We start from the raw sequence: 17174 nt of genomic DNA, 5'->3' as shown, positions 1-17174 counted from the left end.
TAGCAGTGGGATTTGAACCTTGGTTTCCCCGGTTTGTAACCACTGGGCTACTCCCCCACTCAATCTTTTGAAGTTCTATTATCCAATACTTTACTCTCTGGAATAATCTTGTTAACTGCATCCCACCTAGGCAGAACCTTGGGGGGGGAGGAAATAACATGTTGGGAGGAGTTGAGTTGGATTACAGAGCAGATCAGCCCAGTGCATGCCATCCTCCCCTTCCCTGAAAAGGACAGGATAAAATGTAAACAAGAGAGGGACTGATTAGGGAGTTCTCAGAGCTGTTGTGTGCGGTCCACTCTATCCTCACCTCTTTCCATTTCCTTCATGCTGCTGCCTGGAAAGGAAGGGGCTGGCACAGAAAGCAAAGGGCCTCACAGATGCCAGATAATAACTTTCAATGGTTTATCGCTGCGTTTTAGAAAGTCTTCATGACACACATGCAAAGATGTTCCTTCTGTACTAATTGGCATTTTAAATTGTACATTTTTTGGCTCAGTAGTGCCTGAATAGACAGTACTGGAATCCAAATGTGCCATTTCTCTACAAGACAGATACAGCCTAGTAAATGTTGATGCAAGCTGCCACACTGTACCTAGCATTCCTGAAGCCCCTTCCAAATACTAGTCACAACCTTTTACTGTTATTCCTTGTCCACATTTACTGGCACGAACTTGTTTTTAAACAGGTGTATATATGCGGTGGCTTTAATGGCAATGAATGCCTGTTCACAGCTGAAATGTACAGTCCAGAAACAAATCAGTGGACCTTAGTAACGCCAATGAGAAGCAGGAGAAGTGGAATAGGCGTCATTGCTTATGGAGACCAAGTGTACGCGGTATGATTTACTCCTATATAAATGTATATTTTAAAAATAAGTATAAAATAGAGTATAAAGTTCAATAGGAACTGGATTTACAGGTATGTTTACTGCCTAGCACCCCCCACATTTGGCTTTTCCACACTTCAATCTAGACATTTTGATGTTTTCCCAGAGTAGAACTAGAATCACGGTGTTAAAGGTTAAGGTTCATAGTGCCACTCAGGAATCACATGGGGCCCAAAGCATTATTCTTACAACAAAATTGGATAAAATGGAAGAGATGTATAAAAAGGGCTCCATAAGAGATCCGGGAAACTATAGACCAATGAGCTTGACTTCACTGCTTGGAAAAATCGTGGAAACTCTTATAAAGAATAAAATCATAGAACATATAGATAGACATGGTTTAATGGGACACCGCCAGCATGGATTTACCCAAAAGAAGTCGACTCACAAATCTGCTACATTTTTTTGAAGGGGGTTAATAAACATGTGGATAAAGGTAAACCACTAAATGTAGTATATTTGGATTTGCAGAAGGCAATCAACAAAGTCCCTCATGAGGGACTTCTAAGAAAACTAAAAAGTCATGGGATAGGAGGCAATGTCCTTTCGTGGATTTCAAACTGGTTAAAAGACAGGAACAGAGTAGGATTAAATTGTCTGTTTTCACAGTGGCAGAAGGTAGAGTGCCTCAGTACTTGGATCAATGTATTAAATATATTTATAAATGATTTGGAAAGGGTACGAGTGAGGTGATCAAATTTGTGGATGATACAAAATTATTCATAGTTAAGTCATAAACGGACTGTGATAAATTGCAGGACCACCTTGCAAAGATTGGACATCCATATGGCAGATGAAATATAATGTGGACAATTGTGAGGTGATGCATATACAGAAAAATAACCATTGCTGTAGTAATACTGTTAGGTTCCATGTTAGGAGTTACCACCCAGGAAAAAGATCTGGGTGTCATAATTGATATTAGATTGAAATTGTTGGTTCAGTGTGCTGAGGTGGTCAAAAAAAGCAAACAATGGGGGTCATTTATCAAAATGCTACAAGGCGTTTTCGCATGTGTTAAGGGCTTATCGCATGTGATAGCACCATAACATATGGTGCGATGCAAATCCGAAAAAGAGGAGTTAGGGGCGAGAGTGGGCTGGGTTTACTGTTTTGCGAAGTCCTATCACACAGCTTTAATTGATTTTAACTACACCTTTTTCAGTAGCGTTAAGCCGTGCAAGAGCTTGTGTTAAGGCCTTTTCACATTTTGCGATGTGTTCTCAAATGCCGGTTACAGTAGTTGACACTCCAGGAGCACCAGCCTAGCTCTCGAGAGAGAGGGAGAGGGAGAGACTCTAGCCATAATGCCCTCACCCTAGATAGGTATTTATATCTCTATGGGAGGCCCACCTAGTAACTCGAGGTGAGGTTTAGGTATTAGTGTAGGGGGTTAAGGGCCACTTTGAATTTCAAAGTGAGATGTACGAACAGAACAGTGCTCTCTTGGGAAGATTTGATGACCTTCGGAGTGAGGAAACTCACCCAAAGATGGTTCGTACGTCTCACTTTGAATGTCAAAGTGGCCCCTAACCCCCTACACTAATACCTAAACCTCACCTCGAGTTACTAGGTGGGCCCCCCATAGAGATATAAATACCTATCTAGGGTGAGGGCATTATGGCTAGTCTCCCTCCTTCCCCCGCCCCCCCCTCCCAAGTGGCTCTGATAGTAAACATGGTCCCCCAGTGGTTGTATATAGGAAATCCTACACTTCTGGCACTTATCTCAAAGTGCGAAAAAGTTATTGCTATTGCAATTTGCGGTAACTTAGCTCTTCGCATAGGTATTAGCGCAAATTGCGATAAACTGCCTATTACCATAAAACATGCCCCTTTTTCTATCACATGCGGTATTTAGTGCATTTTGATAAATCCAGGCCAATGTTAGGAATTATTAGGAAGGGAATGGAAAATAAAACTGAGAATGTCATAATGCCTCTGTATCGCTTAAGGGTTAGACTGCATCTTGAATACTGTGTGCAATTCTGGTCACTGCATCACTAAAAAAAAATAAATATATATATATATATATATATATATATATATAGGGCAACCAAAATGACAAAGAGCATGGAAAGGCTTTCTATGAGGAAAGGCTAAAGAGGTTTAGGGCTGTACAGCTTGGAGAAGAGACAGCTGAGGGGTGATATGATCGAGGTCCACAACGTCATAAAAGGACTTGAATGGGTAAATGTGAAATGGTTATTTATTTACTCTTTTGGACAATACAAGACCAGGGGGCACTCCATGAAATTAGCAAATAGCACATTTAAATCAAATCAGAGAAAATTATTTTTCACTCAATGCACAATTAAGCTCTGGTATTCATTGCCATGGATGTGGTTAAGGCAATTAGCGTAGCTAGGTTTAAAAAAGATTTGGATAAGTTCCTGAAGGAGAAGTCCATAACCTGCTATTAATCAATAGGGAATAGAGGAAAATTGGTTCTTACCTGCTAATTTTCGTTCCTGTAGTACCATGGATCAGTCCAGACTCCTGGGTTTTGCTTCCCCACCAGCAGATGGACACAGACGTTTTTACGGACTCTGCCCTATACCCTAAGGCAGGGGTCCCCAACCACCGGGCCGCGGACCGGGACCGGGCCGCTGGGGATTTTTGCCGGTCCGCGGCGCCGCCGCCAAGCACCAGCAGGTGTGTCGCGTGCTCCCGGGCTCTCCCGCTGCTCCTCCTTCCCTGCTGCCGTTGCCGCTGGGCTATCAGCACGTTCAAGCCCAGCGGGAACGGCAGCGTTGTTTGAGGAAGCTGTGGCACTCGTGGCTGGCCTTTTCTTCTTCCCGCGCCTGCTCCCCCCTCCCCTCCCCCCGTGACCCGGAACAGGAAGTGGTGTGCGGGAAGGAGAAAGAGCCGTGCTGCGTGGAAAAATAGCGGCGGCAGCAGCATTGGCCCCCGTGTAATCGAAGCAGCCGGTAATCGGTAAAGGAGTCAGCAGCATGAGCCTCCCGCGGCCGATGGGATTCTTCTTTCTTGGCCTGTGGGGGCTGCTGCAGCTCCCATTCGTGCTCCCGGGGGGGGGGGGGGGGGGGGGAGAGGAAGTGAGTGAGAGAAAGAGGGAGAAGCAGCCAGCCTGCCTGTGTGTGATTGACTGGGCAGAGAGCTGATGTGTGTGTGTATGTGAGAGACAATGAAAGTGACTACTCAAGGAGATGACTGATGTGTATGTGAGAGTGTGAGATATTAGTCAGGGAGGTGACTGATGTGTGTGTTTGTGTGTGTGAGAGAGAAAAAGCATGGAAGTGAGAAGTCTGGGTATGTGGGAAAGCATGGGCGTAAGAAGCCTGGTGTTGGGGGGGAGGGGGTGAAAGAAAGCATGGGAGTGAGAAACCTGGGTGAGTGTGCATGCATGAGAGAGAGAGACTGGTTGGTAAGGTGACTGGTGTGTGTGAATGTGAGAGAATGTGATTCAGGGAATGAGAAGCCTGTGCATGTGGAGAGTGAGCATGGAAATGAGAGAGACTGGTGTGTGTGTGTAACAGAGAGAAAGTGATTATGGGAATGAGAAGCCTGTGCATGTGAAGAGAGTGAGCATGGGAGTGAGAAACCTGGGTGTGTGTGAGACAGCATGGGAGTGAGAAGCCTGTATATCTGAAAGAGAACATGGGAGTGAGAGACTGGTGAGTGTGTGTGTGTGTGTTTGAGAGAGACAGAGAAAGTGATTATGAGAGTGAGAAGCCCATATATGTAAGTAGAACATGTGAGTGGGAAGCCTGTGTGTGTGTGTATGGCATGAGAGAAACTGTTCAGGAAGGTGACTGGTGTGCGTGTGCCAAAGACTGGGAGATGATTGGTGTGTGAGAGACAGAAACTGGTCATGGGGGCATGACTGGTATGGTGTGTGTAAGAGACATGGGCACTAAGGAAGAGGACCATAAGTATAGAGCTTAGCTTCTACTGCTGCTTCTGGTGAGTGCCACGGCCTGCAGGGAAGGGGAGTAGGAGAGCTGCTGGAGGAGATAAGTAAAGGTGGCTTTTTAAGTTTATTTTTCTTGACTGCCATTTTAATTGTGTGATGTCTGCTTTTTTGAAATATTTTATTGGTGTTTTGAGCATGTTTAATAGTTTTTATGAGTTTTTAATTGTTGGATGTTATTCTGTTCACAGCTGTTTTGAAACATTTATTCTGCTTATTAGTATAGTTTTACAATTATTTCTGAGTGGGGATCTATAGCAGCTTGCTAGTTCTGTTTTCCTAATAAGAGGTGTATTGGTTTTTAAGACCTGATTTAATATTTGTAGTGTTGCCTTTTCATAGATAGGGTTGCTCCTGTTTGAGTGTATTCCATAATACAGGTGTAACTGTGTGCAGATTAGTTTATGTGCATTACTACAGATCCTGGGAGTATGTTAGGTCGGTTCTGTGTCTGTTACCGAGATGAGATATTTTACTAGCATGTAAGCGTTTGTATCGGACTTATTTGTTGTGTTTTCTCAAGAGGACATGCATTGGTGGTAAACTGCTGTCTTTTCATAAGTAGGGCTATTGAGCCTGGAAGTAGAAGGAGTTTGAGTTGCTGTTACTGAGATGACACCAGAACCAGAATATCTTTTTTGTAGGGTGAGTTGTATGGGGAATGTCATAATTCTGCTTTACATCCATTATTGTGGGTCAGGGGGGTTCCCGTGGATGCAAACTGTACTTTTACATCTAGTCCCGTGACGATCATGGGTCAGTGTGTCACGCATGTGAGAACCTATGGTGAGTTGAGTCACATTCACATTATAAATGTCATAATTAAATAAGTGTGCATTAAAATCTAACCCCGCCCCCATATGACCAAAGCCCCACCCTTGCCCCACCCCCACCCCGCCCTGCCATGGAAAAATGGTCTTGCTTGAAGCCGGTCCCTGGTGCAAAAAAGGTTGGGGACCACTGCCCTAAGGTGCCACTCACAGTCTGTCAGGATTCCATGTATCAAAGCAGAACTCTTAAACAGTAGAATCAATCACCTCAGCCCCTCCCCAACCAGGGGAAGAGAAACCTCGCCACTTAAACTATCCTGCTCACAAACCTCAAAAGGAACAGGATAGGCGAAAACTGTGGAACAAGTAAGAAAATACTCTGCCAACCGATATACATCAGAATGAGTGGACTCTAAACCCAGGCGGGAATCTGGACTAATCCATTTATTTATTTTATTTATTTGTTGAGTTTTATATACCGTCATTCGGTAGAACCATCATAACGGTTTACAAAAATATACATTTTTCTTAGCAGTTGTGTAACAGAAAAAACAGTGTGAACGTTATACATTTTCTTAGCAGTTGTGCAACAATAAAAAACAATTTGAACAATATCAGAAATAAGCATATCAAGTCCTGAGAGCATGTTAATCCATGTTACTACAGGAACGAAAATTAGCAGGTAAGAACCAATTTTCCTTTCCCTGTATGTACCAGGATCAGTCCAGACTCCTGAGATGTACCACAACTCTTTTAACATGGGTGGGACCCCGAAAGGGCTGCTTGAATCACACCAGAGCCGAAACCCCCAGAGGCTGGGGTCTGGACATCCAAACGATAATGACTAGCAACGGTGTGCAAGGACTTCCAAGATGCTGCTCTACAAGGTGGTGGCCTGGATTACAAATTGGTTGACAGACAGAAGACAATGTGTAGTGGTGAATGGAACTTCATCTGAAGAGAGAGCTGTGTTGAGATGAGTGCCGCAGGGATCGGTGTTGGGACCGGTCCTGTTCAATATCTTTGTGAGCGACATTGCGGTTGGGATAGAAGGTAAGGCTTGTCTTTTTGCAGATGACGACACTAAGATCTGCAACAGAGTGGACATGCCGGAAGGAGTGGAGAGAATGAGACAGGATTTAAGGAAACTAGAAGAGTGGTCTAAGATATGGCAGCTGAAATTCAACACCAAGAAGGGCAGAGTCATGCATATGGGGTGTGGAAATCTGAAAGAACTGTATTTGATGGGGGGAGAAGGGCAGATGTGCATGGAGCAGGAGAGAGACTTGGGGGTGATAGTGTCTAATGATCTGAAGTCAGCGAAACAATGTGACAAGGCGATAGCTAAAGCCAGAAGAATGCTGGGCTGCATAGAGAGAGGAATATCGAGTAAGAAAAGGCATGTGATTATCCTCTTGTACAGGTCCTTGCTGAGGACTCACCTGGAGTACTGTGTTCAGTTCTGGAGACCGTATTTCCATAGGGACAGAGACAGGATGGAGGTGGTACAGAGAAGGGTGACCAAAAAGGTGGAGGGTCTTCATCAAATGACTTACAAGGAGAGATTGAAGAATCTAAATATGTACACCCTGGAGGAAAGGAGGAGTAGAGGTGATATGATACAGACTTTCAGAAAGACAACGACAAACATTTTCCGTTGCAAAAAAAAAAAATCAGCAGAACCAGGGGTCATGATTTAAAACTCCAGGGAGGAAGACTCAGAACCAGTGTCAGAAAGTATTTCTTCACAGAGAGGGTGGTGGATGCCTGGAACGCCCTTCCGGAGGAAGTGGTGAAGACAAAAACTGTGAAGGATTTCAAAGAGGCGTGGGATAAACACTGTGGATCCATAAAGTCTAGAGGATGTGAATGAAGTGAAGAGGTATGGGGGCGGCTTGCGGGAATGATGGCTAATACCTGGCGATTAATATCCTAATTCAATAAACATACACACGGTTAATGCCACTCCAACAATGCTCTATGCTTCAATGGCAAGAGGAAATGTGAAAAAAAAAGGATTTGCATCCACAAAAAAGCAGGGGAGTAGCTTGCTTGATTTGGCGGTTACTACCCCAAACCAAATAAGCCTGATACTTCACTTTTAATGATATCCAGCATAGTTTTCTGCTTCAACAGCAGGGGGAATGATGAAAAGATGATTTATATTCGGACAACAACCTACAAGGACTGAGTTGCACAGGCTGGATAAACATGCGTGGGAGTAGCTTTCATAATTAATACTTGCCTTTATCTTCCTTCCAGCTTGTTTTAAGCTTCCAAGTTCTTGACTCCCGTTGATTGTAACTTTGACTTATTCCTATCTATGGTTATTTATTGTTTACCTGAATTGTTCCTTCAGTTATACCCTATGTTAAATGTAAACCGATCCGATATGGTTATTTACTATGAAGGTCGGTATAAAAAACTGTTAAATAAATAAATAAATAAATAAATGACGGCGGTTACTACCCCTAAACAATTAGCTAGATACTTTACTTAGATGCAGCTCCAGCACTGTTAACTACATTGATGGCGGGGGTGGAAGGGAATAGAACAAAAAGAGTCACTTACAAGGGACAAGAGTAACAGATAAGTATGGGGGGGGGGGGGGGGGAGTGAAAGCTTGCTGGGCAGACTGGATGGACAGTTTGGTCTTCTTCTGCCGTCATTTCTATGTTTCTATATACAAATCTCTTGCAGCGACACCAGTTGGCATGCCACCCATGAAGCTGCTTGTGAATGGGTAGAATGTGCTCGAATACCATCTGGACTCGCACAACCCTGTAATAAATACGCTGAGCTAATAGCCTCTTTTAACCAGCGAGCGATAGTCACTCTAGACGTTTTATATCCCCTCTTAGGACCACTCCAGAGCACGAACAGATGGTCCGAAACACGAAAGGAACGTGATGCACATCCAGCTTTCTCAAGTCTCTGGACTTAGGATCAGAACAATTTAGATCTGGAAAGGAAGGGAGCTCCACCGACTGAATGAGATGAAACAAACAATGAGATAAGCTTAGGGAGAAAGGAGGGAACAGTCCGAAATGAGACCCCCCGCATCCGTAATTCTCAAAAAGGGCTCCCTGCAAGATAACGCCTGAAGCTCCGACACACGGCGAGCTGATGAAACAGCCACAAGGAAAACAGTCTTCAGTGTAAGGTCTTTCAAAGTTGCCCGGGGCTCAAACGGCTCCGCACATAATGCCCTGAGAATCAGGTTAAGGCTCCATGAAGGACACGGATTGCCTACCGGCGGGTGCAACTGTTTCACCCCTCTGAGAAAACACGCCACATCCAGATGGGCCACTAGCGGTAGTCCCTGAACCTTACCCCGAAAGCAACCTAGGGCCGATACCTGCACCCTTTAGGAGTTGCTTGATAAACCCTTAGACAAGCCGGCCTGCAAAAAGGATAAGATATCCGGCACCAAAGCCTGAAAGGGGCTCACTTTGTGTTCGACACACCGAGCATAAGCTAAGGAAGTAGAGGGCTTCTGTGACCGTAAAAGGGTAGTGACCACAGTGTCCGAATATCCTTTGCTCTTTAGACGTTGCCTCTCAAAAGCCATGCCGCAAAAGAAAAGCGATCCACCTCATCCATACAGACAGGTCTCTGGCGTAGAAGATTGGGAAGGTCCTGGAACCTCAAAGGACCCTCCATTACTAAGTTGACCAGGTCCAGGAAACATGGATGCCTCGGCCACTCTGGGGCTACCAGGATTACCTCTGACAGGTGAATCTCTATCCTTTGCAGCACCTTGCCTATGAGAGGCCATGGCAGAAATACATATAGGAGTATGTCTCTTGGCCAGGCGAGAACCAGGGCATCTACTCCTTCGGCTCCCGGCTCTCTGCATTGACTGAAGAAACGAGGAGCTTTGGCGTTGCGGAAGGTTGCCACCAAGCCATACATGAAGTGGACCACTTATCGTAAATGATCTGGAACGCCTCAGGAGAGAGCTCCCACTCTCCTGGATCTAGTTTATGGCGACTGAGGAAATTGGCCTGAACGTTGTCTACTACGGCTATGTGGGAGGCCACGATCCTGGCCAGGTGCTGTTCTGCCCAGAAAATCAACAGTTGTGCCTCCCCCACAACCAGTAGACTTTTGGTTCCTCCTGGGCGATTAATGTAAGCCATCGCAGTCGCATTGTCGGAGAGAACTCGAACAGACTTCCCCTGCAGGAGAGGGAGGAAAGCCTGTAATGCTAAGTGGATCGCTCTGGTTTCCAAGTGATTGATCGATCACTGAGCTTCTTCCGCCGACCACTATCCCTGCACAGATTTCTCTTGACACACCGCTCCCCAACCGGATAGACTGGCATCCTTAGTAACCACCGTACATTTGGGAACCTCCAGGGGGACCCTGCAACTCAAATTGGACGTGAGGAGCCACCAATCTACACTGAGCCGTGCCGAGTCCGTGAGAGGAAGCTGAAGGTGAAAGTGCTCAGACACCGGATTCCAACGGGAGAGTAATGCTGATTGCAGAGGTCTCATATGTGCAAAGGCCCAAGCGACTAACTCCAGAGTGGACACCATCGATCCCAGGACTCTCAAATAATCGAAAACTCTGGGAGGATGCTGTTTGGATAACAAATCTCAGACTTGCTCCTGTAGCTTGTTGATTCGCTCCCTTGTCAGAAAAACTCTCCCCTGACATGTGTCGAAGAGGGCCCCTAGGAACTCCGACTGGGAAGGGATCAGATGACTCTTGGCAGGATTGATCACCCACCCAAAGAGACCGCAACAGTTGAAGTACTCATTACACCGCCGACTGGCAGAGAGATTGATTTCGCTCGAATCAGCCAGTCACCAGATAAGGATGAACATACAGCCCCTCCCGCCGGAGCAGAGCTGCCACCATAATCATTACTTTGGTAAAGGTCCTGGGCGCTGTGGCCAGTCCGAACGGTAGGGCCTGAAATTGAAAATGCTTTCCCATGATGGAGAAGCACAGAAATGTCTGGTGGTCGGCTCTGATGCCGATGTGCAGGTATGCTGCCATGAGATCGAGCGATGCCAGAAATTCTCCCCTGTGAACCAATGCAATGACCGATCTGAGGGTCTCCATGTGAAAACGTGGGACTCGAAGGCACCTGTTGACCCTTTTGAGATCGAGGATGGGCCGAAAGGTGCCCTCCTCCTTTGGTACCATGAAGTAAATGGAATATCGCCCCCCCAGCACACCGCGGGGGGAACTGGACAAATTGCATCTAAATTGAGGAGTCGCTGCAAGGTGTCCCGCATCGCTTTTCTGCATTACGAGCACGGGGAGACAAGAAAACGGTCATGAGGGCGTCATTCAAAATCTAATGCATAGCCTTGTCTTATGATGCTGAGGACCCACTGGTTGGAAGTTAATTTGACCCATTCCTCGTAAAACAGGGACAACCTGCCCACTACAGACGGAACAGAGGAAGGGCCTGGCATCATTGAGAAGATTTTGGTCCTCCTGGTGCTTGGGGAGCACCCATTCTTCCGAAGCGTCGCCCCCGAAAGGACTGTGACCAGAATCGTTGTCTGTCCAAATTCTGGCGAAAGGAAGACCCCGACGATCGCGAGGACCAAAATCTTCTATTCCCTCGCAAACGTGACCTAGGGGGAAAGGAACTCCTCGGTTTAGGCTTGTCCTCAGGAAGCTTATGGACCTTGTTTTCACCTAAGGATTGAATCATATCCTCTAGGTTCTTTCCAAAGAGGAGTTTGCCTTTAAAAGGCAGGGATCCCAGCTGAGCCTTAGACGAAACGTCCACTGCCCACTTCCTAAGCCACAGCAACCTGTGAGTAGAGATCGCGGATACCATAGACCTAGCCGAGGTTCGTAAAAGTCATAAAGCGCATCTGCACTGTAAGCCACTGCCGTCTCCAGACGACCAGCTTGAACAGCTTCCTCTTCTGAAAGCACGGAGCAACCTTGTAACTGTTGGACCCAGCGGAGTCCTGCCTACAAGGAAAAACTACTGCACATAGCAGCCCGGACTCCCAGCACTGAAATCTTTAATATTTTCTTAAGCTGGACCTCCAGCTTACGATCTTGAAGGTCCTTGAGAGCTGTCGCCCCTGTAACCGGAATTGTGGTCTTCTTGGTTACAGCTGAAACCACTGAATCTACCTTGGGAACCCATAGGAGATTCAAAGCCTCTTCAGGCAAGGGATATAACTTGTCCATCTCTTTACTGACCTTCAGGCCCAAGTCTGGCGTATCCCACTCCCGGAACCGAGAGGTGGAAAGGAAAGGACTTGGCTGGACCACGGAGACTGACCATCACTGGATCAATGGAGCCCATACAGGAGTCCTCCAGAGGGACCCTCAATTCCCAATTCCTCCAAAATAGCAGGAGTAAGCAGGCCCAGCTCGTCTCTTCTAAAGAGACGGACTACCTTCAAATCGTCTCTGTCCACCACCTGAGAGTTGGAATCAGAATTAGGTGAAAGAAAGAGTCAGGTCCTCGACCATTGTTGCCCCCTGAGAAGGCCAGGCCTCCTGGTCCTCCGCATCAGAGGACTCTGAGGAAGAAACTGGCTCTTGATGTGAGACGCTGGATCAGAGGGGCGCTTAGACTTGGGAGCCCCTGCAGTCTCCAAGGAATTAGTACGTTTGACGGGAAGACCCATTGATTTTTCCAACACCAGGATTGCGCGGGAGCAACCCCCCCCCCCCCCCCCCCCCCCCCCCCCGCGCTTCCTAGCCGACCTCCGGGCCTTATATAGTAAGAAAATAAATTCTGAGGAGTCCAAAGCCCCCTCGGAGCCCTCCTCCGCCTCCTCAACATTATCAGCCCCAACACCACCCCCCGCGGGAGCCGTGGGCTGAAGGGAGAGAGGAGGGAATTCCCCTCCCCCCATCGCGGCATGAGTCGCCTCGCGAAACGTGGCCAAAATGGCCTCCGTTCCCACGCTGAGCGGGAAAGGATCTAAGATAGCAAGCCGCGCATGATCGGGCCTCGCATGCTCCCGGCGCGGCTTTGAAAAGCTGCTCCCAGCTATCAAAGACGTGCCTTCCTCCCCAGGGAAGCAAGCTGAACACGAAGCATGCACGTATCCCCACAGGCCGCACCACGCGGCATCTGTCGGAAACGAAGCACGAAACCGGGAGAGAAAAAACAAGTCGCAGCGACCGGGGCATCCGGCGCCAAGAAGGGCAGGACGCCACGAGACCAGCTGTTTTTATTTTTTTTATTTTTACAACCTGAAAAGTTGCTTTCCTCAGCGCAGGTCCTATGAGAGTGAGCTGGGCTCCCCCGTATCTTCTCAGTGGCGTTGGGGAGCTGCAGCAGGATCCTCGACCCCCGCCTCCACTAGGCTCAATACCAGGGAGGATGGTCCAGAGGGCCTGCCAGACCCCCTGTGAGGCTTCAGGACAGAAGCTATGCTGTTTTTTGTTTGTTTTTTTTAAAAGAGATAGTTACTTAATGGTACTATCCCAACAGAACCCTAACTAAACCTCTCTTTTTTTTTTTAAGAGCTAAAGACTACAGACTGCAGGATTTTGCACCTCCACCATCTGCTGCAGACAGAGAAATACTGACAGACTATGGGTGGCACCTTAGGGTATAGAGCAGAGTCCATCAAAACTTCTCGTTCTCCATCTGCTGGTGGGGAGGCAAAACCCAGGAGTCTGGACTGATCCTGGTTTGTACAGGGAAAAGAAAATTGGTTCTTACCTGATAATTTTCATTCCTGTAGTACCACGGATTAGTCTATACTCCTGGGTTTTGCCCCCCCCCAGCAGATGGAGACAGAAGTTTACCAAACAAACTCCGCCTTATCTAGGATGGTGCCCCCTACAGTCTGGTAGTGTTACTCAATGTCAAAGCAGAATGGATCAAAAACCCAAACTAACTATATACAGTAACCTAACAACTTTAAACTGGCTCATTAACCCCCAAATGGGAACAGAACCCATGCTAATCGGAAAAACCAGATTGATCTGCCAATAAAAGAAAACAAATCCAGAAAACGGAGCAGACTCTCCATTACCTTCAAGTGCCAAGTGGGCGGGATTCTAGACTGATCCGTAGTACTACAGGAACGAAAATTATCAGGTAAGAACCAATTTTCTTTTCCCTGTACATACCCGGATCAGTCCAGACTCCTGGGATGTAACAGAGCTTCACTTACCTGGGATGAGATCCGGAGAAGCCCCCTCTCAGCACACCTTCTCCAAATCCGCCTGCCTCCAGGGCCCAGACATCCAGACGGTAATGTCTGGCAAAGGTATGTAAGGATTTCCATGTAGCTGCTCTGCAAATCTCCTCTGGAGAAATCTGTTGACATTCCACCCAGGAGGCGGCTTGAGAACGAGTAGAATGAGCCCGAAGACCCACTGGCAAGGACAGACCGCCCAATAAATAAGCAGAATTTATGGTCTCTTTCAGCCAACAAGCTATCGTGGTCTTAGAAGCCATGTTACCCCTTTTTGGCCCACTCCAGAGGACAAAGATGATATGAGACCCGAAAACTGTTGGTAATCTCCAGATAGCGCAAAGCCCTATGAACATCCAGTTTCCATAAATCCTTATAAAAAGGATCCGACCTATCCAGGTCGGAGAAGGACGGAAGTTCCACCAACTGATTTAAATGGAAGGAACCATTCGTAAGGAAACTCCAGAATCCGAAATCCTCAAAAAAGGCTCCCTACATGACAAGGCTTGAATCTCTGACAGCTTGCGAGCAAACGCAATTGGCACCAGAAACACCACTTTTAACGTGAGGTCCTTCAAAGTTGCGCTTCATAAAGGTTCAAAGAGCGCCGCACACAAGGCCTTAAGAACCAAGTTCAGATTCCAAGATGGACACGGTTGTCTCACTGGAGGACGCAAATGCTTCACCGCGCCCCCCCCCCCCCCCCCCCCAAAGAAAGCGAGACATCTGGATGTGCCGCCAAAGCCACTCTTTGAATGTTACCGCATAAACAATCGAGCGCTGCCACCTGCACTCTCAAGGAATTACACGATAATCCCTTCGCTAAACCAGCCTGAAGGAAACTCAAAATGTCTGGTATGCCCTCTCAAGTAGGAACAAGTACCCTGTCAAGACACCAAGCCTCAAAGACCTTCCAGACTCTTACATAAGATAAAGAAGTAGAAACTTTACGTGACCGCAATAACGTAGTCACCACAGCATCCGAATACCCTCTGGACTTCAGCCGCTTCCTCTCAAAAGCCATGCCGCTAGACAAAAGAGCTCGACCTGGTCAAAACAAATGGGCCTCTGATGAAGCAGGTTCGGCAGGTCCGGAAACCGTAAGGGACCCTCAATGGCTAGATTGAGCAGATCTGCAAACCATGGACGACGTGGCCACTCGGGAGCTACCAGTAGTACCACCTACATTGGATGTAACTCTATTCGGCGAAGAATCCTGCCGATTAGAGGCCAAGGTAGAAACACAAAGCAGAACGTCCGTCGGCCAGGGGAGTACCAGGGCAACTACGCCCTCTGCTGCCGTGTCTCTGCGACAAGCAAAGAAGCGGGGAGCCTTGGAATTCTTGAACGTCGCCATCAGATCCATGCAAGGCGTGTCCCACTGGGCACAGATGAGTTGAAAGGCTTCGTCCGCGAGTTCCTACTACCCTGGATAAAGACAATGTCGACTGAGAAAGTCTGCGTGGACGTTTTTGACCCCAGCAATGTGAGAAGCCACCATGCTAAGTTCTGCTCCGCTCATGTGATCAACAGACGAACTTCCAACACAACTGGCTGAATCCTGGTTCCGCCTTGACAGTTGTAAGCCACCATGGTCGCATTGTCAGAGATGACTCTGACAGACTTGCCTCTGAGAAGCGGAAGAAAAGCCTGCAGTGTCAATGTCACCGCTCTGGTCTCCAGACGATTGATGGACCATCGGGCCTCTTCCTGGGACCACTGCCCCTGCACTGACTTCTGCAGACAAACCACTCCCCAACTGGCCAGGCTGGCATAGTGACCACCGTCCAGTACGGGACCACCAAGGGGACCCCGTGGCATAAGTTGTCCGGGAGTAGCCACCAATCCAGGCTGAACAGAGTGGACTCCGTCAGAGGTAAAGGGAGATGAAACTGCTCGGAAACCGGATTCCACCAGGAAAGCAACGCTGATTGTAAGGGCGGCATGTGAGCGAAGGTCCATAGAACCAATTACAGGGTCAAGGTCATGGATCCCAGGACTTGCAAGAAATCCCAGACCTTCGGAGGATGCTTGGATAACAAGGTTCACACCTGACCCTGTAGTTTGACAATACAGTCCTCTGTTAGGAACACTCTTCCCTGTTGAGTGTCGAACAAAGCTCCCAAAAATTCCAATGACTGGGAGGGCACTAGTCAACTTTTGGGCATGTTGACTACCCAGCCAAGGGTTCTCAACAATTGAAGCACTCTGAGTATCGCTTCCTGGCAAAGCACCTTTGATTTTGCTCGAATCAGCTAATCGTCCAAGTACGGATATACTAAAAATCCTTCCGTTCATAGTTGCGCAGCCACCACCGCCATAATCTTGGTGAATGTCCTGGGTGTGGTGGCAAGACCGAATGGCAGAGCCTGAAATTGGTAATGATGGCCCAAGATAGAGAACCTCTGATGATCGGTCCGGATCCAGATGTGTAAATACGCCTCTGTGAGATCCAGGGATGCGAGAAATTCCTCCTGTCGGACCGACGCAATGACAGACTGTAAGGTCTCCATACAGAAGCGGGGAATCCGAAGGCATTTGTTGACCCGCTTTAAGTCGAGAATGGGTCAGAAAGTCCCCTCTTTCTTGGGCACCACAAAGTAAATGGAGTAATGGCCCCTTCGAAGTTCCGCCAAAGGGACCAGAACAATGGCGCCAAGATCGAGAAGACGCTGCAGAGTCTGCTTTTCTGCTCGGCGCTTTGTTGCATAACCGCATGGAGAGAACAGAAATCGATGGCGTGGCCGGCGTGCAAAATCTAACGCGTAACTGTGTCTTATCACTGATAGCACCCAATGATCCGAAGTAATTTTGGCCCACTCCTCGTAAAACAGAGAATCTGCCTCCCACCACAGGAACCGAGGAATGGACCGACCCCACATCATTGTGAAGGCTTTCTGCCCAGAGTGTTCTGGCTGGTTTCTGGTCTACCGAAACGTCGCACCCGAAAGGGCTGAGAGTACGTCTGCTGCCTGTTGGCATTGTGTCGAAAGGAAGAAACAGACCCCCGGAGAAGTCAGATGCCTCAGACCTCCTCTAAATCGAGACCTGGAAGAAAAATAACCTCTCGACTTTGGCCTATCTTCTGGCAAAAGAAGCACCTTATTCTCACCCAGGGACTGAATCAGGTCCTCCAGCTCTTTCCTAAAGAGCAGCTTGCCCTTAAACGGAAAAGAGCCCAGTTGAGATTTAAATGAAACATCTGCCACCCAGTTTCGTAACCACAATAGATGACATGCTGACACGGATCATAAAAGGCATCCGCACTATAGGCAATCACCGTTTCAAGTCGCCCCACCTGGAGAGCTTCCTCCTGAGATAGCGACTCGTTAGCCAACAGCTGCTGCACCCAACGAAGACCTGCCCTCAAAGAAAATTTGCTACACATCGCAGCATGGATCCCAAGCGTGGAGACCTCAAAACTCTTCTTGAGCT

The 17174-nt window shown here is 47.6% G+C and overlaps 2 protein-coding genes across 3 annotated transcripts in view; one reads left to right on the top strand and one right to left on the bottom strand.

The window, feature by feature from the left end:
• The window catches only part of LOC115074368 (kelch-like protein 11), a 105013-nt gene that overhangs the window by 72249 nt on the left and 15590 nt on the right, over positions 1 to 17174 (bottom strand). The gene's annotated exons all lie outside the window — the stretch shown is intronic.
• The window catches only part of KLHL10 (kelch like family member 10), a 37231-nt gene that overhangs the window by 16178 nt on the left and 3879 nt on the right, over positions 1 to 17174 (top strand). Inside the window, exon 4 of the mRNA XM_029573755.1 lies at positions 689 to 838. Within this exon, the coding sequence (XP_029429615.1) occupies positions 689 to 838 (150 nt within the window). The remainder of the gene's footprint in view (positions 1 to 688; positions 839 to 17174) is intronic.

Source organism: Rhinatrema bivittatum, chromosome 12 (assembly GCF_901001135.1).
Source record: "Rhinatrema bivittatum chromosome 12, aRhiBiv1.1, whole genome shotgun sequence".
Classification (NCBI taxonomy): domain Eukaryota; kingdom Metazoa; phylum Chordata; class Amphibia; order Gymnophiona; family Rhinatrematidae; genus Rhinatrema; species Rhinatrema bivittatum.
This window is presented reverse-complemented; position numbering and strand designations above follow the sequence as displayed.